The sequence below is a fragment of the Diadema antillarum genome, unplaced genomic scaffold, assembly GCF_040938485.1.
Source record: "Diadema antillarum isolate AM-2024a unplaced genomic scaffold, OU_Dant_1.0 scf00000032, whole genome shotgun sequence".
Lineage (NCBI taxonomy): Eukaryota > Metazoa > Echinodermata > Echinoidea > Diadematoida > Diadematidae > Diadema > Diadema antillarum.
The window spans coordinates 3,915,426-3,940,484 of NW_027270921.1; the positions used below are offsets into that span (position 1 = coordinate 3,915,426).

The 25,059-nt window shown below is 39.4% G+C and overlaps 1 protein-coding gene across 1 annotated transcript in view; it reads left to right on the forward strand.

Annotated features, from left to right (window-relative positions):
• Positions 1–25,059, forward strand: part of LOC139742516 (uncharacterized) — a gene marked incomplete at its 3' end in the record, with an annotated part of 198,444 nt that overhangs the window by 15,946 nt on the left and 157,439 nt on the right. The window contains exon 3 of the mRNA XM_071653051.1: positions 23,328–23,927. Within this exon, the coding sequence (XP_071509152.1) occupies positions 23,328–23,927 (600 nt within the window). The remainder of the gene's footprint in view (positions 1–23,327; positions 23,928–25,059) is intronic.

A 25,059-nucleotide genomic window follows, 5' to 3' on the forward strand; every position in this document is an offset into this window, starting at 1 on the left:
GATATAAAAGCAAAGACAGCGCGTGTAGCTAGCTCAGACAAAGACGCACATCACCTGAGACGCGCTGTCTTTGAAGTTGCTGTTGTTGTTGTTTATCAAGCGTCTAGTGGTCTCAGGTTATGTGCGTAATACGCTTGAGGACTGCGCGCTGTCCATTTGTTTTGTACAGGATTAGCGCGCACTTTCCTATAAGTGTCATTGGTACACGCGCAGCTAGCTGTGTAATATTATGACGTCATATCACGGAATACAGAATATATTCAGTGGTGGATTTAGCGCATGCGCACATGCACGCAATATGACCTTATCATGGAATACGGGATATATTCAGTGGTTGATTGACCAATGAGATTACAGAATTCCCGATCACTAAAAGATAATGAGTATGATCCCATTTCTGGGTGTATTGATTTCTGTTATAAATATTGCATCTATTGCAATTGTAGTAATGTGTATGTACATTGTAGGGCCTACATTCTAAGGTTACTGTTGCTTCTAAAAGTTACAGTTTGATTTGACTACCATAATACATTACATGAATGCTTTTAGCCGCACTAGTTCAAAAGCTATGGCTACTGTCTGCAAACTTGTTGCTGATGGCAGTGAGAGACTTAATTATGGACTGTGGCTGAAAGGTAAGATCCTATGACAGCTTCCACACACTGAGTGCAAATGTTACACTCAAATGAATGAATGACTTTGGAGTCCACCTGTAGTACTGTAAAACACGATATTTTCGCGGCTTGAGATTTTCGCGAATGGGAGCCGACGGGCTTGTTCGCAGCATGAAATTTTCATGAGTTGCCTCTAACATTCAATGCATATAGTGTAGGCAAGATCTTTAGCGTGCATTTTTAATAAAATTGCGAAACTCGGCTCTTGCAAAATTTGCGAAATTAAAATGTATGCGAACATTCCTCGTTTTACAGTACATTGAAGAGTGTCAGGCTTTCAAAGTGTCAATGTGTGAAGAATTTCAAGGAAGTGTGAACAGGCCCATACATGGTTTTTATACTCTTATGCAAGAATAGTTCAAGTAAATGCGTTTATGTCTATAGGCTTTGTCAATTTTCAAATTTTATTGATGTGGTACCTTTGTAGCAAAGGGCTATTCTTGCCCTTCAAAAAGCTTGCCCTAGGCCTGCCCAATAATGTAGCAATCGCCCCCTAGCCCTTTATGTGCCCAGGTACTCAGTAATCTCATTCAATAAGCCATCCAGATTTGATCTACCAGCAGTTGTGAAATTATAGCAGGCCCATTCAGGTGTAGCAGTGTTCCTCAGTCAAACAGGAAGGCCAGAGCAAAACAATTTAGGTTTTTTTTCCTTTTTTTTTTGGGGGGGGGGGGGAGGGGTTTTGTAGGTAAAGATGCTTCTACGGTAGATTAATTGAGAAGTAATTTCCAGACATCTTAGCCTTTAAACAAGGCGACTCGCTCTGCGTGCCCCCGTATAGCGCGTTTACCCCACAAACCTGTTGGCCGGCGAGTGGAGCGAGCCGCCTTTATCCACTCGTTCAGGGATGTGTACTTTTGTCGTTGTTGTTGCTTTATATTCTTTGACAAATTTGCGCACAAATTTGACGCAGAAAATACGCACGGCACCAGAATATAAAGCAACAACAACGACAAAAGTACAAAGGCTACAGACATCTATGCCCGTGGACAAAGAAAGCACTCCATCGTGTATGACATTAGGCAAACAAAGCCCAGTAAAGGGTTAACATGTTTGCAAACTTGATTCCAAGTAGTACTACAGATGATTTGAGTTTGCAGTTCTAAGTGAATTGAATAACTTGTTACTGGATCCTCAAATGAAAATATTTATTCATGAATTCATCTGTTATGCTGATCTCTTCATTGCCATGAAATGAAATTAACCTGGTATAGACAGCAGAATTGGGGGGGGGGGGGGGGGGGGGGGAGGAAGGGTAGTTGAGTTGTTGGGACTGTACATGACCCTGATCAGTGGCATACATGGTTACCAAGTTTTAAGCTACCATCTCCCCCCCCCCCCCCTCGACTGGTGTTATTAGCAGGTGTGTTGTATGTGGGCTATATTTAGACAGTGACTTGCATACAAGGTTGTAGGACACCTGATACTGAAAGACACATATCCAGGCTCACTTGTTCACTTACAGTATGTTTACCAAAGGATTCCTTTGTTGCTATGGACAGAATTGTGCCATTATGGCAAAATGCAAGATGTTCTATTAGTTGTCTTCTTTGATAGACAGATTATCGACTCTCTTAAAATATGCAAGTAGAGGACTGGTAAATCTTGTCCCTGATTGTATGACATTTCAGCACAGCTTCAAGATGATGGAAGTGCCAATATTCCATCTTCATTCCACAAATTATTTGGAGCATCAAGTACAAGATGGAAAGGAAGAAGAAAGGAGGAGGAAGAAAGAGAAGATAAAGCAGAAAAGAAGAATGAAGAAGACACAGAGATCACAAAGCTTCATCATCAGTGCTGTGATCTGTAGTACTAATGATAATCTTTGTGAAGCATAAATATGCAAAATACTGCATATATTACAGAACTGACTTTTCGTGCACAATTTATCATACTTTCCCAAGTGAATCTTGGAAACAGTGTAGGCCTACATTGTATCCTCATCAGCCATATATTAATATTACCCAGCTAATGGTAACAGCTGTCCGTCATCTTCGGCATTCCTTCTACTGTCAACACAATCTTGTGAGATTGTGTTCTTCCCAGATGAATAGTGAAAAAAAAAAAATGCAAGGTGGGTTAATACGATATACACCTGTACTTTGTCTGTGTTTTTCATGCACACTGCTGGCATCAGCCATGCAAGAGTGGCTGCCGAATGTGCGGCAGGCAAAATGCGTTTGATATCGAACGATAGGCCTACCGCATACCACATGTATCTAGCATTGTCATGCAAGCAGGAAAAGTGGATTGTCAACCACTCTGACATCATCACGGTATAAAAGACAAAAATGGAACCTGGTATTGTGCAATGACATTCTGCAAATAGATTCAAACAGGCACACATTATTTCTGGATATGACATTTCAGCCAGGTTTGTGTAGTGACTGTTTCTGTTTCATACACGTGTATTTCCAGTGATGCAAAGCTTGATCAGTGGTATTGCAGCGCAAATGAGAAGAGATCTATGAATAAAGAAAGGATATTTGATAAACGTTTTCTCCAGCAATAGCATTATAGTAAAAGATAGCATAGGCTGTATGAAAGTTTTTACCTTTGAATTTTAGGTATACTGTATATGCTGTTATTTTCGCGAGGGTTTAATTTTCGCGAATTTCGCGAATCACAGTTGGATTGCAAATTTAACAACACGCGAATATGTCTCCATGCGCTTTGTTAATAGAGCATTAACGTAAACGTTGGCGTCGATTCGCGAAAATGTCTATGACCTCGTCATTCGCAAAAATATCTGTACGCGAAAATAACAGCGTATACAGTATTCAGGCATGATATTCTGTAGATTTAAATCTGATTTCAGATTTTTTTTTCTCAAGTCTGTACACATTTTGCTATTTTTAAAGTATCAAAATTACCTGAAAATTGTGATTTCCAATGTTTTCAAAAAACCTCAATATCATCCCTCAGGTATATTGTTCTAAAATGCACATTGCTTTATAGTATGATTTTTTTTTTTTAACATTTGAAATACCGACCATTAATTTTTTGTGGTATTTTCTGTTTTTATGATAATATCTATGTTCAAATTTTGAATGAACCACACACACACACACACACACACACACACACACACACACACACACAAATCCACAACACAACATTGGTTGTTGACCTCACCAAGTCAGTGTGATGAATGACAACCAGGCTTGCGAATATATCATTTTCCACTACACTAATCACAAACCATTTTGTTGCTCACCAGGAAATGTTATCATAACCCATGTTTTGTGCCTAATCCTTTGCTGTAAAGTATTCTCCCTGTTTGTTGCTCTGTGTAAATTTGGTCATGCATGCACATTGAGCAACCAATGGAGGATGTGCATTCCACCTTTTTATTTGAAGGAAGAAGGTGAGGATGGCCCTTGCATTTATTAAATACTCGCCAATTAGCCACATGGGGTGGTGCAGAGGTGCTGTAGAAATTTGACGTCAGTCTCAATCTGTCCGTGATGTTGGCCCCACTGCCCCCAGGTAAAATGAAGGAGCAGGTGTATGTTGACTTTGTGGACTCCTTTGGGGCAGGGTAACAACCTTTTCACAAGGGTCATCGGAACAAACAGCCCTAATATCAAGATGGACTTTTATCCACAAGTATACATGTGTGCATGTACAGTCTGTGTATGTGTCATCAACAGGTTTAGGCCAAAAAAAAAAAAAATGTTGCATTGGCGTAACATGAGATTTTCAAATAGGGTCGGTCGGGCGGATTTTTTTTTTTTTTTTTTTTCTACCTGCATTTTACGTGTAAAACTCGTGCTCAGCTCAGTAAACAGTTACAACTGCTGCACCGAATATGCTGTGTTCATCTATTCTACACTTCGAAGCGACACGCAAGCCTGACGATAAGGTCCCTCATTTCCCTGCTACCCTTCGGGGAGGTTATGAAGAGATTTTACAGGTTGAATTGCATTCTGGTTCTCCCATTAATTTGGTGAGTGAATCGACTGCTGAAGCGTGTGGTTTGGATATCGTCGTTGACGATTTTGGCTATGATGACTACATTGATTGTGATGAATCGTTTACCCTCCCATCATGCATTGTAGGTCTCACTTCTTTCCGACTGGTCCACAGTGCTAGTGGTTATGAGATGTGGTTTGACGGCTTTGTGGTTGAGGATGGGTATATGAATGCTGCAGTCGCAGCAGGTGCTCCATTCATGGAACACAACGATTTGTCCATTAGACCCTCAAAACATAAGATCATGTTTGGTGACGAGCTCGTGTTCACATACACTGATTTGCCGTTAGACTTAGGTTGTGTTGATCCACCTGTGCACACAGTGATGAGTGATGATGTCCACGTAGTGAAGACGGAGACAAAGTGTGAGTGTGTGTGTGAGCCTACATTTGGACATACAGTTTACGGGCAGTGTGATATCCTTGTGCAGATGAATGAGACTCCAACTAGCATCGCTAGTGCATGTGAATGTGAGCATACACATGAGCCTGAGTCGATGGAGTCTGACCGTAACGGCAATCAGATTAGTAAGCCTACAGTGTCTGCACAGAAGTGCAAAGAGTATGAGACACAACATGATGAATGTGTTGGGGATCAGCCCTGTGATGATTGTAAGTGGTTTCTCGAGAGTAAGATGGAGAAAGAAAGTGACAATGGTGGTCAGTCAGAAGTATGTCAGTCTGCTAGGCGTGAGTGCTTTCCCGAGAATGAGAGGGAAAATGAATGTGGCATTAGTACCCAGACTAAAGTGCATCTAGGTGACAGTCTTAGCTTTGACCATGTTGATAGGGATGATTGGTTGGATGGTTGTCTGGTTACACATACGAGCAAGTCCTCTGGTATTTTGACCACTTCATGTATTGGATATGAGGTTGACTGTCCCACTGCTACTCCTGTCACTGAGCCCAGCTCTGCCTTTCCCTGTACAGAGCTCAGTAGTGTTGCCATGGTTACTGAGCATAGCTCTGAGTGTGACTCCCGTGGAATTGGTGCTGCTCCCTCTTCTAGTGAACATAGCATGTGCTCCGGGCTAGTCTCCATGAATAGCTTTGGGTCCTCGTTAGATGAGTGTACACACACTACATGTAAATCCCTAGTCATTGATCCCACTTGTGATACTTCTATCACTGAGCCTAGCTGTGATCCCCCTGTGTGTACAGAATGTAGTTCTGGTACCCCTGTGATTAGTGCTGAGCCTCGCTCTAGGAATCCCATAGATTATACGCTGATGGGACTCCACCCATCTCCTGAGAGTGCAAGTCTTGCCACTGTTGGTAAGACATTTCCCTCCTTGTATCCCAGGAACGCCACCCCTCCTGATGATCATCAGAAGTGGCCCATCATCAGCCCTGATGGAGAGACGCCAGGTGTTCCCCACAACAGTGATTGTGTGGCTATTTCGCCTCCGCTACATCACAACGCCTATCGTGACATGGCAGCCTTTAGCTACCAGTGTCGGTCTGCCCTTGATCGGAGTGACCAGCTGTCAGCCCTGGTTGTTGCTGGAGAGCCTCGTGATCCTGTCCATCAGCTGGATTGCCGTACTCCGTCACCAGACGTGTGCCCATCAACCAGTCAGACTGCGGTTTCTGTCCTCGCTGCTGACCAGTCACGAACCCCCAATGCCGATGATGACACCCTGGGCCTCCACCTGTCCTTGGATAGTGCTGACCCTGCCTGCTTTGACGCTAGCCCAACCTGGAGTTCATTCCCCTGGACCTTTGGCCACCGCCTGCCTTCAATCCCTGTTGAAGGAGGTCCTTCTTGTCGCCCCCTTGATGGTGCTCTGCATCTTGCCAGCTGGATGATGACCACCAAGCGCCATCCTGTTCACCAACCTCCTACCAGTGACATCACCGACTGGTTAACCGTGGACGTCAACTGCTCCCCTGTGCCTTGGATCGCGCATCCCCCAGCACCCCCAGCCTGTACTGGCCTCGCAGTGCCGTACCACCCTCCCTTGTCCCCAGTAACTCCAGGTTGAAGGACTTAAGTAGGGTATTTTACCCCCGTGTCATCTTCTACTGTGTATTACTCTATAAGTTGTTTTGTTTTTTACTTTCCCTTAAACCATGGTTAGTATAATTGTAGACGTAATTCTGCTAGGTTTATGTAGGGAGACTATTATTTTATACCCTCTGCATTGCAGGATATTTTGTTTCTCAAATTGGCATTAAGGTTATGTTAATTGTGTTCATTATTGTCACAAGTGTGCCATTTCTTTTCAAAATTTTTAATTCTTTTCTTTTTAACAGATGAAGGGAATATGTTAAGTTATATGTTTCAAGTGTTTTATCATTGTCTTATTGTGGCTCACTGTCAATACACATGTAGTAAGTTATGAACATATAACTTTGTTACCGGTACATTTTTTTTATTTGCCAGCTCCTTGCAGCATATCTTACAGTCTGCATGTTTTATACATGTATTGAAGAGTCCAATACTTCCCATTATTTCCATACTTACCTTAGTATCAAGTCCACAGGGAGTATTCTTTTTTTAGATATGACATTGTACAGCTGTACGTGTATTTTGCTTTCCGGAAGGGACCGCACATTCTCCTCTTTCTACTGTGTGTTGAAGTCTTTTAAAGTGTATGAGCTGGTTTTCAATACGTACTAGGTTTATTACCTATTGGTACTCACTGCTGGTTAATTCACATTGTGATGTCGGTTTTATTTTATTTCTGGAGTAAAATGCCTAAAAGGTTGTATACCAGCTTCTCCTATGCTGGCGTCTGTACATATTGAATTTTCATACATCTCGCACATTTTTATGTACAGTGTAAGTTCTAAGTTGTATCATTTCTAGGCATTGTTGCCGTATTGCATGCCGGATCATTGCTTTTTATACCAGTCATTCCTTTTCATGATTTGATATATATGTATTCCTATTTCGCTTACGAACACAGATTTTCTGTGGGGCAGGTACATGTACCCATTCTCCAGACCTGACCCGCTGTCCACCTTTTGTAGTATCCTATGCGGATATCTGTAACATACTGTTACATGAATGTGAATACAGTACATGTCATTTTTGGTATGTCATAACAGTTTGCTTTGTATTTCATGACAATCTTTATATCTAGATAGATTTCACACTTGACAGCCAGTATTGGTAGATATTGGATAGTGTTTTTCCTTTTTTTTTGTGGGCATCTGTACTAAATATGATTATATTTATTGTTCATTGTAGTCTTGGGCAACTGCAGGTGTTTTTTTTCACACTTCTCCCATCTACACACATACATGTATATGTGTGTGGCCTTTTTCCAGTATTTTACACCCAGTATAAGTAATCGTTGTTAAGATGATATTATTAATTTTTGGCTGTTATATTAATATTTGTACACATTATTTTTCCTTTTGCAAGGCTGAATCATTGGATGTGTTTGGCTTAAGGAGTAAAGAGGAAGTGAGGTATGATGTAAGTGTTTTTGAGTATTTTTGATAGGGGTACGTATTGAGGTACATTATAACTATGTATGTAGGTGCAGTTTGTACAATTGTAGTTGTATGTACTCTCATTGGTTGCTGTGTAAAGTCCTGTACATAACATTTTGTGATTGATTTCACTCTGTCAAAGTTTGGAGTTTAGTGTAACTTATTTATGAGTTACTGTGTGTGCTCAAACATTATAGATGTGTTAAGCAGTTTGATGGCGGTAAAGAGTGTTTTGATTAATGGAGCTTCAGCATGATAGTTGTGTTATGAGTGATGTTATTTTCACTCATTGTGTAAGGTAGGCCTGATTATGTGTGTTTGTGATAGTGCAGTTATGTACTAGTTGCGTAATGAACCTAAATTGTTTTAATGTTAGGTTAGATATTGTTTAATTTGTTTTATATATGTATGTGATCAATATTTATTCTTAGAGTAGGCCGCTATAGATAACAGTCATGCAACAGTTTTAAGTTATTCAGCGAGAAGGAAGTTAATACCATGTAGTTGTTTTGTTTATACATTGCTACATTGTTCAGAGTTGGGCCCTATGTGATGTGAAGGATAGTGTGTATGATTGTCGTTTTGCTCATGCATATAGCCTGACACCATGTTGTTGATCAAGGCTATTTCAGAAACAGCAGTTTCGAGTAGATGCGTACTTTTGTAGGTGTACGGTATGTTGTTGATCAAGGTTATTTCAGAAAGAGTAGTTTTGAGTAGAGTGTATGTACAGGGCAGTACCTAGTACCATCATTTTAATAACAAGAGGAATGAAGAAAGGGATCACGCCATTATGATTATAATTATAGTTAGGTTGTATCCAGTGGCGTTCCATACTCTGATCGGTTTCCACGTGTTGTGCACGCAACGTGTTACACCCGACGTGTGTACCTGTACCGTACCGCTGACTCGGTCACGGCCAATAAACTCTTGAACATCACATACCAAGATCGTCTGATGTTTCTCCTTATTTACTGGCGTTGTTAGAGTACGCGTCCGTGTTGGAAACAGATGACGTACTGATCAAGGAAGGCTTATGCGAGGCGCTAGATCACTCCCTCGTACATCCGATATCCCCAGAGCTGTTTCCACTTCCGGGTTTGTGCGATCGCGATCGCAATCAACAAGATATTTGATATCGATAGCAAAAAAAATAATAAAAAAACATGGGGTCGGCGGAATTTTTAGGGTCGGGCGGGTTACGCCAATGCAACAATTTTTTTTTTTTGGCCTTACTAACATATTCAAATTTTATGGATATTGCTTCCATCCTGATGTAGGGCCCTACTGTGTATAACAAGCTGTATTCTGTGAAAGGCCACCCCGTGTACATCTAAAACACTTTTGAATCCAGTCTGCATACATTAGTTGTTACTATGTTGGGCAAACCTCGGGCGAGCTTTCAGGTTTTTGAGGAAGAACCATTGTCACATGTCAGAAAAGTGTGAATAAAATATGAATACATGTACATGTTCGTAAACCAGTCTATTCATGTACATTGTATGTGGGCGATCTTCCCTTGGTTGTATTTGCCCCATACATTGTACATGTATGTGCAGAACATTTTGTGTCATAGGTGTGCCAAAGAGATCAAGGTCAGGTGCAGCTTATAGTATGGAGTTCTGTAAAGAATTGATATCATCTTACAGAGAGCACATACCTCATAAGCTCAAGTGCTGGATGTACAACATATGACAAAATATCATTAGTCCAAGACCTGGTTTTTGCCACAGAGACTGAAAACTGAGTTGAAATGAAGATATCTGGACCTGGTACATACTGTAATTTTCATGTGTGCAAATTACACATTAATGAGCAATTTCGAGTGGATGCATACGCAACGTACATGTACAAGTCTAGAATAGTGCATTTAAAGAACATGCATTGTTATATGGTACGTATCAGATGGTATTTAAAATGCAACGTCATTTACAACTCTGATTATTTTGCAGTCTGGAATATTATTTTCCTACTACTACTGTAGATGCAAGAATGACAAATTGTATCAAGATAGTGCCAATTCAAATAATCCCAAATCGTGTTATGACTTAATATGAATACTCTTCACGAATAATTCAATATCTACTGGTATATAATGTACGTATGATTTATGGTCATATTGTTCCATTGCAAGTAAGGTACGTATAAATCACCAGCAAACATGAGGAAAGCACATACACTGTACTTTAGCCTATACATTGCAGAAAATGGCATCTCCGTAACTGCAACCAATTTCAATATCTCATGCCTGAAAGCAAAAGTAGTTTGACCTGAAATGTGACACATAGTCATCTGATGCTGAAAGCCATTTCCTCAAACAGAATTTGATGGAAAATGATGAATTGGGGTGGGGAGGGAGGTTGGTAATAGTAATGGCACCAAGGAATTTCATACATTGATATGTAGGTGATATATTTCTTGCAAATGTACACTGAAAAGATATACAGAAGCATGAAACATCCAGGGAAACTTCAAAGGTTTGATTTATCATTGACTCTGGAGGGTTATTTGAGATTTTTTTTCGTCTTCCTGTGCACTTCTTATATTTTGATGCCATGCATAGGCTTGACATAGTGGTGGCCCAATCGCTTTATGCAGGATTCATACTACATTGCTATGTTTCCTTATACTGTCAATACATGTACATTTCTTTTTTTTGGCCACGAATGCTGCAGTTTACTATTAACGGGCCATCAAGGTAAAAAGGTTAGTGTCGAGTCGTGCATTCCCCATCTTAAAAAAACAAAACAAAACAAACCACACCCGAAGAACAAAAACACAGTCCAATAGGAGTTATTAGGACAGACACAAGAGAAATAGAGATAATACCTTTGTGTTTTAGGCATGTTTACATTATTAGTATGCTCACAAATGGAATGCACCATTTCTCTGCTTTTTGAGTTCATTGGAGATGATGATGTCAGAATCTATATAATAGGAACTTTGTGAAAAGGGATTTCGGACCCGATGAGCTGCAAAACGTGTTGATGTAGTTTGTGTAGAGCTGTGATGATGACTGTAATGTGCTGTGTGATTCTGTCTTAGGGATTGCAATGCCAGAGTCCTTGCGTGTTGTCTTTTTCGACGATTCAAATCTAGCCCTTCAACCACTGTATCAATGTATGGGTCCCATTCGTGACCACTGGTGCGTAACGGCAGGGTTGACCGCACAGGCCATCTACGTAATAGAGAGCCCCTTCTAACCATAGGGAGGACATTCACACGGTAGTCTTTCAATAGCGGGAGGGAGGAAACATCAATATTTCTTCAAAGGTGTTTTCAGAAGGAATAATGACGTCTTCAGGCTATGATTAATGATACTTCAGGAGACTGACGCACTGATGACCATGAGTGCTTGCTGCCTTACATGTATGCCAACCTATGTTTTGTGGTTACTGTTCTCGATGATGTAGGGATAAAAAGCAAATACCTATGATACAACAGGGAGGTGGTCCCACCTCCCTGGATACAAGTAGCTCAATGTATACATGATTTTACTGATGACATTGCTGTTCTTCACACTGATTAACATTTTCTTCCTATTACTGTTGCTGGCACGTGTGATGCAGGTTTTCTGAAGAAGTCAAGAAAACAAGAAGAAAAAAAAAAATGTCCCCAGTCAAATCACTCGAAAGGATCAAGTATTTTCTTGTGCTTAACACGCAGTTGTTCATAGGCAAGGATATCTGTTAACTCTTATGAATGTGTAACAGTATATGAAACAATGCAGATTTTGATCATAGACTTTGCCTACACAAAGAAAATGGATGCATTTTGAGCTTATGATAGCGTTTGTCAAATGCATTCAAGGACAAGTGTCTATAAAAGAATGAAAGCAATTAAAGCGGATTATGGAAAACAAGTTTTGATGGAATGTGCAGGCATGAAATACTGTTACATTTACACTCCGTAGATTTACTAAAATATGATTATTTTCTTTTGAGATTTGTTAAATTTCAGTGACCTTGTAGTTAAAATATTGAGCTCACATGTTATGTTGTATACATTCTTGTAGACCTGTAGTCCATTCTCAAATATTTATGCAACATTCATACTTTCTTTCATAATATCACATGTATCATTGAAGCTGAGATATTTTATAACATTTTCTCTCTTTATAGTTCCCCCAGGCAATATTTAGGCAGTCATTAATGTAAATGAACATGAATGTGTTATTTTCTGCAGGTAATATGACTGGTACTTATTGTGGTTTGTGTATACCTGCATTATTGTTATTTTTCTCTCTTTGGTTTTCTTTCTTTCTTTTTTTTTTGGGGGGGGGGGTGGGGGGAGGGGGATGGTGGTGAAAATCAATTCCAGTCATTTTCTTTGTAGTAATGATGAAAAGGGAGTGATACTTTTATTCATGCATTTTGCCACTTTATCTGTCATGTTATATCAAAGTGCGCTGCAGTTACACTGTACATTAGATTCACTCCTACAAGTACATGAATGTAATGTCAGGGTGGAGGTTGAATACAGGTTTTTTTTTCTTCAAATCTTGCAAGTTATGATACAGTTGTTTGTAGCAGACATCAGAAATGCCATCAAAATTGTGTTTGCATATCCAGTGCTTTGTATCCCTTCCATTTTTAGGGCTCCATAATTAGTAGGGCAGATACAAGTGTATGTAGCAAAAATTGGTTGAAATGCTCACATCTGGCGGAAATTATGAAATTTTGCATATAGGGGTATTTTGGGGCGCTGATTTCAAATATTGCCGGATCCAAGAGATGTGACCACGGGGTCGGCCGCCATTTTGAATTCCAATATGGCCGCCATCACAAAACAAATTCAAAGATCCCTATCTTCAGTTCTGAATGACATGTGACACCAAAATTTGGTACACATGAGCGTTTTGACACATTGAATTTGATGACAGATTGATTTGGAGTGTCTGACAAACATCGAATGGCTGCCATTTTGAATTCCAATATGGCCGCCTCAATGAAATATTCAAAATCCCTATCTCGATTTCTAAGTGGTGAGTGACCCTGAAATTAGGTGTAAACAAGTATTTTAACATAATGAGTTAAAATATTAACTGATGTGATATGTCTGACAAACGCAATGTCTGCTATTTTGAATTCCAATGTGGCTACGAAGACAAACATCATGACTAACATTCACGGGCATGTCAAAAAGTGCAGCAAAAAGGAAGCATAATGCACCTTTCACTGACGTCACAATGTAAATACAGCAGCGCGCACTCTATCAGTTACAAACGTGCGCTCAATCAGGTAGCCTAATTTACAAACCCGAGATAGAGATTTTCAACACTCCAACATGGCAAATATGTATAAAAATTCAAATTGGCTGCAGTGCAGCTTGTCAGACTGAAAATCAATTAAGTCTATTATTGAAGTCATCATATCCCCATGCTTTTATATATATCAAATTCCAATGGCTAATGTCATTCAGAACTGAAGATAGGCATCTTTGACGGCGGCCATATTGGAATTCAAAATGGCGGCCGACCCCATGGCCAGATCTCTTGGATCCGGCAATTTTTGAAATCAGCGCCTCAAAATACCCCTGTATGCAAAATTTCATACTTTCCGCCGGATGTGAGCATCTTTTTCACCTATCTGCCCCACTAAAGGTGGGTTTTGTGAAAAGCCAAGGGGTACAAAAATGGCCATGTGGCTGGTGATATTGTACTTTATGTGTAGTGTAATTCAACTTGATGTTAGAAGTGGACACACATGACATACATTTTTATGAGCCTCAAGACAAGACTCGGCTACATTGTGCATATTGTCAAGTTAAGCCATTTGTCATTGTCACTGTTGCAATAATAGAATTGAAAAAGGAAATTGTACATTAAATGTTCACAAGTATAGTTTAAGATGCCGTCAAATTATTGGAGGCATGACATGTATTTAATGAAACCATACACGTTCAAAGATATGTGATGATGGATGTGATGATGGATATGTTGCAGCCCTCCTTGTACATGGTGCTAATCTGTGAAAACCAGTAGGATTAGACCAGAGGGGTCTACAGTAGGGCAATTATCCCTGGGCAATTACCCTGGACCCATCCCCTGACCCTAACCCTAATCCTGAACCTAATCCTAACCCTAATCCAAACTCTAACCCTAAACCTAGTATATAATGCTAACCCTATAATCTTTACTCCAAACTTACCAGTAACCAGTAGTTAGCGGGGGGCGGGGGGGGGGGGGGGGGGTAATTGTCCTGATACGGAAGAGAGAAGCTAGCTCTGCAAATTTTTTTCCTGTCTCCTTTTTAGAGAAATCTACAAACCAGCCCTCTTGGCAAGTCCTGACAGGCTTTATATATTGATACTTGTGTATATCATTTCATGCACAAAATATGAGCATATTCTTTCTTGGAAATTGTCTTCCCTCCACTGGCTCCTAATTGACACCAGTGGTATCAGTGGCCTCCTTTGTTACCGAAGTGCAGACAACGGATACGGCTGCATTAAATCTTTTCAGCGATACATCACTTTTGTTGAGTGGGAACAGTGGCGAAATGTGCCGAGTTTCAAGCCATCCCTATCTTCAGCACAATCTATACTCATCTCGTAATCCCCTCTTTGAAACATAGAGAGATCATCATTAAGATACAATAGATATGTTGTTGGAATAATAGTTTGCCGGCAAATATTAGTGACATGGACAGCTTTGAAACAAGTTGCTATTTTGTGATCACTATTAAATGTGATATTTTTTAAATTTGAATTTTTGTGAAGCAGGGTATCATATCTTGTGGTTGTGTTTACAAGTGTTCTAGTACATAGTGAACGATTTTGTGAGTTTGTTGTCTAGGTTGTTTTTTTTTCCCCTTGGAGGCTTGTTTAGTCTCAAGTTTAAAGATGTAGCAGAGTTTATAGTACAAGGAAGTATATAAACATGTTTTTGTTATTCTTTACTGATTGAAAGACAGCATGATAATCTTGTATAAAGTAGGAGATATCTGCTTACAAATTAGGAAGTTTCTACTCTATAATGGGCAATTTATGACAATCATGGCGAATTTATGACATGGCCATCCAAGATGCTTCTCTTGCAGTGTTGGAGAGTGTTTCATCAAGGTTTCATCATTCTTTTCCTAATTTTGGGAATTCTGTTCAAGTAAGCCTACATGGAAAAGAATAGGATGAATTAATCAGAATGGCAAAATACACCTTGGAGCTGATCTTCAAAGAAAACTGGAAGATTTTACAAATTGTTTTAGAGAGGGATGATCAATCCTTTAACGCAAGCCTCATTGGGCATCTCAAGTTGCCCGTGACACTGGGAGTCAATGTACTTTGATGTGTCAAGGGGGTTCAGGCATGGTGATAGTGTTGTTCTATTAAAGTGGGTCTATACATGTGTAGTAATAAAGCCCATCGCTCCAAGGCCTATACCCAGTCATCCACTGGCCTGTGCACCGTTCACATTATACAGCTCTAGGAGGCCGACATGCTGTTTTCTTCTCTTCCATTCTTTAATCTTAAAGGGAGGAGGGAGGCTTGATGGTAGGAGAATGTACGATTGTACATGTACATTTTGTAGGACATTCTAAAAGAATAGCATTACACTGTGTATTTATTGCATACAGTATGTGATTGTGAGTGTGTACACTAGTGTATGACTTGTACATGTAATTGTGGCAGCTGAATGTTTCTCTGATATGCCATCATATGTCAAGAAGTGATTAGTTAAAAAAAAACTATTTTACTCTCGATAGGTAAAGGGGGGGGGGGATATAATGAAAGTGCCTTCTACCCTCAAGAATAAAGCAGTATCTTATACATGACATCCCATTCGCAATGATAGATAGGGTAAAGTAGAAAAATGAACAGTAGGGTGGAGTTACAGTAGGGTAATCTTAATTGTGTAAAAAAAAGTTACACTCTAGATACAAGTACAAACTGGGCGCTATTCCTGTTGTACGATGTGGAACAAGATCTTGGTGCGTACATTCAAAGTCTTTGTGCAGACAGTATAATGTTCTGGCAGGGAAGAATCCACCCAGGAGAACTTCTCTTTCACCGACCCTTATTGTGTTTCAGCGACATCTGTTGTAACAGTTTGGTGGAGCTGCAGCATATTGTTGTTTGTTATGTATTCAGCGTGGTAACATTGGTATTTGAGTCGGACGGAACGAGTGCCTCGCGAGTCTGAATGCTGGGTGTTTTGAGCTCTGGGGTTGATTACAACCTAACAGCTCCCCAATTGCCCACAGAATAAACTTTGCCCAAGCCTTCAACTCCAATTTGACTCCAGTCAAATTGCAACATATTTTTAGATTAGCGGGCGCTCTCGTGTTTGAGCGGACCTGTCATTTTCAATACAGAATGAGAGCCCCGCTCTCCATGAGCATGTGACTATAAAGGAACAAAAACTTTATTGCTTGCTTGAATTCTGCCCCTAGAACCTCTATCAACCCCCAGCTTGGCCAAATTGAGAGGGAGAGAGAGAGAACAGTTTAAGTGGACTATGGTCTTGTCTTGGCTTGGTGCTGTTGCCATGGCGATCTCCAGGGTAACCCCCCAAGATTTGATTAGTTTCGAGACCCCGGACGGGTGAGCTGCATTTCATTTTTTGTCCGGTGGGTAGACAAGATCCCGCTGGGGTCTTTTGTGGGGGACGGTATGTGGCATACTGTCCCTCCCCGACTGGTATACAGTTCTGGTCATAAGCCATTGCTTTACCAACTACAAATTGAATGTACTTTAAAATTATTGCGATGAATGGAAGGTGTGTAGAGATTTCCCTTCCAGCAACGGGGGAGGTATTATCACTTCTTTTAAATAGGGAGAAAGACACTGTTTGGGAACAATCCTGTGTTGAAGTTCAGTGGCCTCTCTAAGTTCAATGGGTTCTGAGTTATCAACAAATGTGCTCTCATTCCCATTGTTCAAATGTCTGTCTTTTTGTAATCTCCGCTTCCTATAGATGTGGGTGTCGAGAGAACTCTTTTATTCTGCATAGTATGTCAGTTTTTGACAGTGTCGTTTTTTAACCCAGACTATATAGACAGAAGTAACAAGCGTACAGTACACTTGTATGGAAATCAGACAAACAAGATTGGAAATGTTGAAAGAAGATAAATGGTAAGAGTAGGGCTACATGTTTTAGGAGACAGCTGATATCTCATGTCACTTCAAGATCTTCAGTGAAGCCAGCCAGATAAAATCTGTGCCCCCAAGTGTGTGATCCATTAGCATCTAATTTGTAGTAGATGATGCAAAGGGCAGAGCAAAAGAGCCAGTCGACTTAGATGGTGCTACTGATCATTTTTACTTGTTGAAGAGAGTAGGGCCTACCACTCCAAGGCACATGGAGACACACATTATCAGAGAAATGACAAACTTGAAGTTTAAAAGTTAGATACAACTTTGTTCTGTGAAAGCGTGATCAAACTTCTGTTTGTTATTATATCCTTTTATGTTGTTTAAATGAAACCATTGGCACAGTCAAAATAATCCATACGACACAATCAACCGTGAACAATTAAAATATGATTTTATTAGCCAGCCAAAAGGTAATTACTGATGGGGCCAAATTAAATTGTTCTTATCTCAAAAGTCACTATTATAGTATTAAAATCACATAATATGCCTCAATGGCCATGACTAATTGACAATTGTGTTTAGCAAATTTGAAAGCATACCTTCCTACAACTATATATCTACCGTGTTGATTTGCTATCTAAATACTATACTGCATGTGCAGCCAGAAGTGTGACTATAATAGTGATATTAATATTAATAATAGTGATGATAATAAAAATAATAATAATGATTATAATAATAATAATAATAATAATAATAATAATAATGGTAATAATAATGATAATAATGATGATAATGATAATTGCATGAATAAGGCTCTTTATACTAGTGTTTCTAAGTGCACAAAAAGACTAGAAAACAAAATAACATTGGGACAATGCAAAAAAAAAAATACTTGTGATACAGTACAATACAACAATTATTAAATAACTGACTGTGTGTGTGTGCGCCTCCAGAAGGATTTAAATGTTATGTTTTGTTTTGTTTTGTAGCAATATATTGAAGAAAATTAATGGGCTCTGCTGACACAAGTTCTCAAAATAAACCTTTGTATGTTTCTCCTGATTCTGCAGAAAATTCATTATTGCACATCCTCCAAGATTGTGAGAAAGTATATGCTCCATTTTTTGTTTTCCTATCGATAAGATTATGCACCATGCCAAGTGTCCTTGAACCTCTGAAGGAGTATAATCAAGAACACATGGCCAAGGTGGCTATAGAATAGAATGTCCTTGTGGAGAAGTCTAGGTAGGCATTGTCCACAATGAAATATCGATGGGCTGAGTAAGAGGGAACAGCTAGCCAGGCCAGGCCTGTCATACCCAGAGTACAGCAAGGAATGTTGAGCAACTTTTTATGACAGATGACTTGCTAAGTTGTGTACAGTATGTCACCACAGTCTACACAGTGCACAGATAGTTGGCATTGACAGTACCACAGGTTTCACACAGAGGTCAACCTGCCAGCGAGTGATGGTTGTGATGGATGGTACACATGTAAAGATAGCCGAGGGTCTATCAGTCACACAACACTGTTCCACTTTCTGTGACATCAGCAGCCACCAGCCTTTTCCTTGCTGGAAATTTTCCTCCAGTTCCTTCTTCTCTTTCTGATTTTTCTTCCGCTATCTCTTCTTCTTTGGCACAATGTGCAGGGTTGATACCATTTGCTGATTGTGGAGTACCAAAGTGGTGATATCACAGTCTTTTGTTGTACCATTGTATCGTAAACTTGGGTTTGAACCAGGTGCCACATGTAGCATGGTTTATAGCAACAACAGTGTTTTACAGACCCGGCCAGGAGAGGTTGTTTTGAACCAGTTTCCATGGCGATGAATGGCTGTGACATCATACTTTGGAACTCTATCTGCTAGTCAACTTGGGTGAACCGTGAAGGGTCAGCATCATTCATCTATTTTCTGCTGATTTGTGAAAGTTTGCATTTGTGTGTGTGTGTGTGTGTGTGCATGTGTGTGTGTGTGTGTGTGTGTAGGGACTGAAAAAAGAAAAAAAAAACTTTATCATATTGGCACACTACTCTCTGCAAGAATTGAAGTGGGATTTTCTTTTTTATTATTATTACCTGTGTGATAGGTGGCCCTCTCACAGAAATAAGTACTGATTTTACAGGTAGTAGACTCACTGGGTATAAGATCGCTCTCCCTCTCTAGCTCTCTCTCTCTCTCTCTTTGGAAGGTTTTGTTAATGTTTTTAAAATTAAAATATAACAAATCCATAAAAAATGATCACGTACATTACAACGGGATGAACATGAATCTCTTGTCATGCTGTACACACTGAGCCATCTCGCCACCCTGATGACCCTTGAACAGGCACAATCGGTCAGGACTAATAAATGGGGTGTAGATGACTGTTTTATGATGGCTCTAATTACAGCCAGGCTTTCAGCTTTGCTCAAAATGTAGAACTTGTATACAGGTTTGTTATAAACACTTGTGTCGGTGAAGACCAGTGACAGTTAAAGGGATGGTACAGTATTGGTGGAGATGAGAATTGGGCTTTAAACTTTTTGCGAGTTACCAAGAGTTTATGATATAGTACAGGGCATACCATTTTAAGAGGAATTCAAAGTTTATTTGATGAAAATCGGGTTTGGAATGACTGAAACATCCAAAAACAAAGTAAAACAAAGCGATCGTGATAAAGTGTGGGTCCCACACTTTATTAGAATCGCTCTTTTTTGAATATCTCAGCCATTTCAAAACCAATTTTCATAAAATAAACGTTAAATTCCTCATAGAATTACATGCTATTTCATAAGAGGTTTCTCATTATCTCACCAAAAAATGTTAGAAACCTGAAATTAGGTCTCAACCAAAACTATACGGTCCCTTTAACCTGCATGTATATCACAGTACCGTATGCAAAATCAACCAGCTGCTGTAAAAGCGGAAATTTTCGCAGTGTTGAAATTTTCGCGCATTTCGCGCAACCCGATACTAGCGCGAAAATAAAAGCACGCGAATATTTTAGCTTGCCATATGTTCCAGTAGTTGATGTCTTGATTCCGCGAAATTAAAGACACGCGAAGCTCTTCTTACCCCGCCGAGCACGAAAAATTAGTCCCGCGAAAATATCCACATTTACAGTATTCATTTATCTGATGTACTTTTGACTATAGGATGCAACAATTTGCTAGTTGTTGTTATCACATGACTAGGGCTGTCTAGATATCAGATGGACATGATTTAGACTTTTATTTGATACAGGAATTTGCTCAACTTTGTTTCATTATTTTTATTTGTGACTCTCTTTTTTTGTTTGTCATTTGTGAATGTAATTTGTCTCAGCAATATACTGCACAGTAGGGCGCTGGGCAAATCCCTGACTTTCTATTGGAATGTGCCTATTTTTGTAAATACCCATGTACTAATTTTCTCAGGTATGTTCAAGCCACAATAGATTTTTTTTTTTGAATAAAAAAATACATTATTAGTTAATGACAGAAATGGGCTGGAATTTAAACTGATAACAAATTCATGCATAAACAAATATGCATACATTCATTATGAACAATTCAGAAGTACTATCTGAAGTATTCTTCTCTTTTTTTCCCCCAAGTACATTAGACATAAATTCACACCAATCTTGGCTGTAAAGGTATGTGTGTTGTGTTAAAATATCTAGCAGAAAACAGTTTAGCATGAATACAGTACTGGGTAGTTCATCCTCTGCCAGATAAAAGTAACTCTGATCCAGAGAACAACACCTCAACTTCTCAGTATCAGGTTTACCAAACTATTGATCTGCTCTCAAAAGAACCTTCAGCCCTGAATGCCTGCATCTTCTTGTGTACTGGTGACACTCAATTTTACAGAAATAAAATTAAGTATGCTGCCCTCTGTTGACCATTATTAATTCTGTCAGGTCTCTTTCATTAATACAGCAGAGTGCCCTCTGTGTTGAGTGGATGTATAATGTGTTTGTGTGACCGGTGTGATGATGATCTGTATTTCAGTGGTGTATACTTTGGACTTTGTGAATGGAGTGCATTTCTGCGAGGCTGTGTGTCAGTTTTTGCTGAAACAAGGCAATCTGTCCCCCATATCAGATCTGGAAAGAAAAAACGAAATAAAGAGTTATAGATGGTTTAATAGGTAAATCTGCTTGGGAATAACACAGAGGACTACATACATACATGTATATTTGTATAATAAGATATTGTATTCCCTGAACTGCTCAGGTTGTTTTTCTTGGCAAACATTAGATGGGCTTGGGAAAATTTGATTGAAAAAAAACAAAACAAGTGATTTAAAGTGTACACCTTTGTTCAGCTGCTTTCATAGTGTAATTGAAAACTGGGGAATACATTATGATGTTAATTACCATCTTTATGCTGATGATATATAGTTATATATTTCTTATGACCCGAAGACTCCAGGAGCTTCTTTTAATGCCATCACTAAACTTCAAATGTGTATTTTAGATATTAAGAAATGGGTGGTAGCAAATAAGTTGAAACTGAATGATTCGAAGACTGAGTTTTTTTTTGTTGCAGCTTCAGCCCACAATCTGCGCGGTCTTTCAAACATTCAGCTCAATGTTGGTTGCACACTAATTAGCCCCTCAGAAACAATAAGAAATCTTGGTGTTATTTTTGATTGTCGAATGTCAATGTCTCAACATATTTCTCAAATTTGTAGTACTGTTACGTTTTATTTAAGAAATATTGCTAGAATTAGGAGATTTATCATCAATTTGCATGTCATAACGCAGTGCGTTCTTTAGTTCTATCCCGTATAGATTATTGTAACGGGCTTCTTTCTTCCATTCCTTCAACTCAACTGTATTGTGTGCAGCGACTTCAAAATTGGGCAGCCTGATTAGTGTTTCAGGTTTCTAGGGACTACCCATCTCAGCCACTTCTGAAGTCGTTGCACTGGCTTCCTTTGAAGCAACGGATAATTTTCAAATTAGTTTTGTTTGTTTATAAAATCCTTAACGATCAAGCTCCGAAATATTTAGACGCCTGTTTGACTTTATATACACCTACTAGAAATTTGAGGTCGTCTAGTGATCCGCTTTGTCTCACGTACTCTGTTACTCGCACCTTAGCCGGTGATCTAAAGGACATTTACTGTGTCTGCTTCAAAGCACTGGGACAATTTACCACTTACCGTTAGACAGTCTCCATCAGTCAGTGTGTTAAAAAAAGCCTTGAAAACACATCTTTTCAGTAGCAACTAGTTCGTAGCTAACATTTATCCATTATTTTACATACTGTCGTACATGTTTTGAATTGATTGTAACCGCTTTGGGCCTTGTGGGAAAAGCGCACTATAAATAATAGTAATAATAATAATGATAATAATGATTTTTTTTTTCTATCAAGTCAGACTTGGTTGCTGTATTTTCTAGTGGAAAAAAAAAGAAAAAAAAAGGAAACTTTTAAACAAAAGTTTGCATTTACCTCCATACAATGTCTCACACTATAAAAAAAAAAAAATGTGTTCTCTCACACTTAGATGAGTGTGTGAATAGTCATGAATTATATTGTACAGATAAGATATGCTCCATTAACAATTGTGTTACACTATTTCACACAGGATTAGATAAAAACAGAACAGTGCCCTACCTGATATAGCATAGTCCCATAATGCAAAGAATTGAATGAAACCCTTGCTCCAGATGCTGTTGACTGGATTATGATTGTGAAGTGACAGGCATTAGCCTACATTGTGACTGATGTGGACTTGCAACATTCAAAATGAACGATGTTGGTGTACATAAATTCAATTTCATTCTGTCATATTACATTTTGTTGAGAAGCTTGGTAGTGATGGAAAAACAAATCACTATGATAACAATCAAAATCTTCTTTGTGACTTGATCAGATAAGAATTTACCCTGTGATGTCATAGTCATGTGACCCGTGTGAGGGGGCAGAAGATCATAGTAGATGATTCGCTGATATTCTATGGATCAAAACTTTCTCACTGTTCATCATGTTCTCCTGTAATTACAGTGACCTTGCTGCGACACTAGGTGACATAGAGTCAGTTAATGCAACTAAACCTCTCACTACAGTTGTAGATCATCACATCACATCTTTTAATATTCTGAATAATATGTTAAGGGAAATATTTCATTGAATGATCAAATGGGCCAGTTGTGCATTTGCCACCACTTAAGAAATGTCGCTCAAGCTTTGCATGGCTTCACTTTCTTTCTCTTCACAGGATGATCTACTCCAAGATGAAGTGGCCATATTCCCAACGCAGACGGATGGACAGGAGGCAGTGCACCGACAAAGCGATGACAATCATTCATCTCAGGGAATCAACGAAAAACTGGAGGTCATTGACCTCGAAAGAGACACTGTTTCACAAAACGATAGAGGGCTATATGACCCTGTACATACGGAGATTGCTGCAAATGAGGCCGACGGGAGAAGAAAATCAGAGGTCAGGAACAAAGAGGTAAAGCGGTGGAGTGGGTCAGAGGTCGCAGGTGATGGGGATAGGGATAGGAGAAAGTCAAAGGTCGTAGGGCATGATACCAAGGACAGAGGAAGATCAGAGGTCATAGCTGACGAGGACAGCCACAGAAGAGGGTCAGAGGCCACAGGGTATGAGGACCGGCAAAGGAGAAGGTCAGGGGTCACAGAGGATGGGGACAGGCAACGGAAAAGGTCAGAGGTCGCTGGCAATGGGGGCAGACAGAGGAAGAAATCCTCGGAGGGCTTGCATGGGGCAGGTCATGGGGAGAGCAGGGGTGAAGAAATATCCATCAGCCCAAGGAGGACTGCAGAAACAAAGGAGGAATCACCAAGAGATGATGTGAGTTCAATACCTTAATTTCTTTTCTACTCTAATAATGGTGTATCTTTTTATTTGAACACACATAAATGTTAACATGTAGGAAGCAAGACACGACTGAATCTTAATCTATTTTGCCATGTGTTACAGGGAATAATTTCCCAACTTGAATTTGATTGACAATTTCAGCTGATGAATTAGAGAGTAAGCACTCTCAGAATGCAGACCTCCGCCAAGCAGCTTATTTTCTACCTATATACTCTTGCTGAAAATTGCCCATTTTCCAAATATATAGAAGTACTTTGTTGACGTCATCAGCTTCCAGCTGCGCTGTGCCTCACCTGAGCAGAGCATGCTCTTTAGTGCACGTATGCAAACCTTCAATATGCCCAGTTGGAACTCCCCAAATACTTCCAAAATTCATAAAGATTCCCAGATCACTACCAAAATTTAATCATCTGCTCCGTGTGTTATTATCAACTTTTCCTGTAAGTTTCAGCCAAATCAGCTCACAACTTATTGAGTTATTTTTTCACACAGACAAACAAACAAACCGACACTGGCAAAAACGTAACCTCCTTGGCAGAGGTAATAATATTTCAAAATGGTATTCTGTATGCTTCAAAAGAAAGTTTGTGTAGCAGTTGTTTTAAAAATGCATAGTAAATTGTAATGTGATATTAATATCCTGTATTGCTGGCAAGACATGTTGTGACATGGTATTATACCATATGCCATATTTTCATGCAATGTCCTGTGAAGGTACATGTGTATGCATGAGTTGGATTCAGTGTCATGTGAGATGAAGCTGATGCAGAATGTGTTTAGAGTTGAATTTCGTAATTTGAGCTGAGAAATTTATCATGTTGAAGTTGGTTATAAAGGCAGAAATCCATCAGAGTCTCGTTTTAGAGGCATATGTTTTGTATGCAACATTTTCAAAGATTTTAGAAACAGGGGCTTATCCTCTGATTCAGCAAGTACTGTAAATAATGGTGTGTTAACCGCACATTTTTTCCTGCTGAAATGGGTCAAAATTCAGGGTGTGGTTTATAGGCCTACTCCTTTACAGCCAATACCTTCTGCAAGTCTGCATAAAGTATGCAGACAATGTTCACAAAATTTATTGTGTACAATCAATCATTCTCAGTTT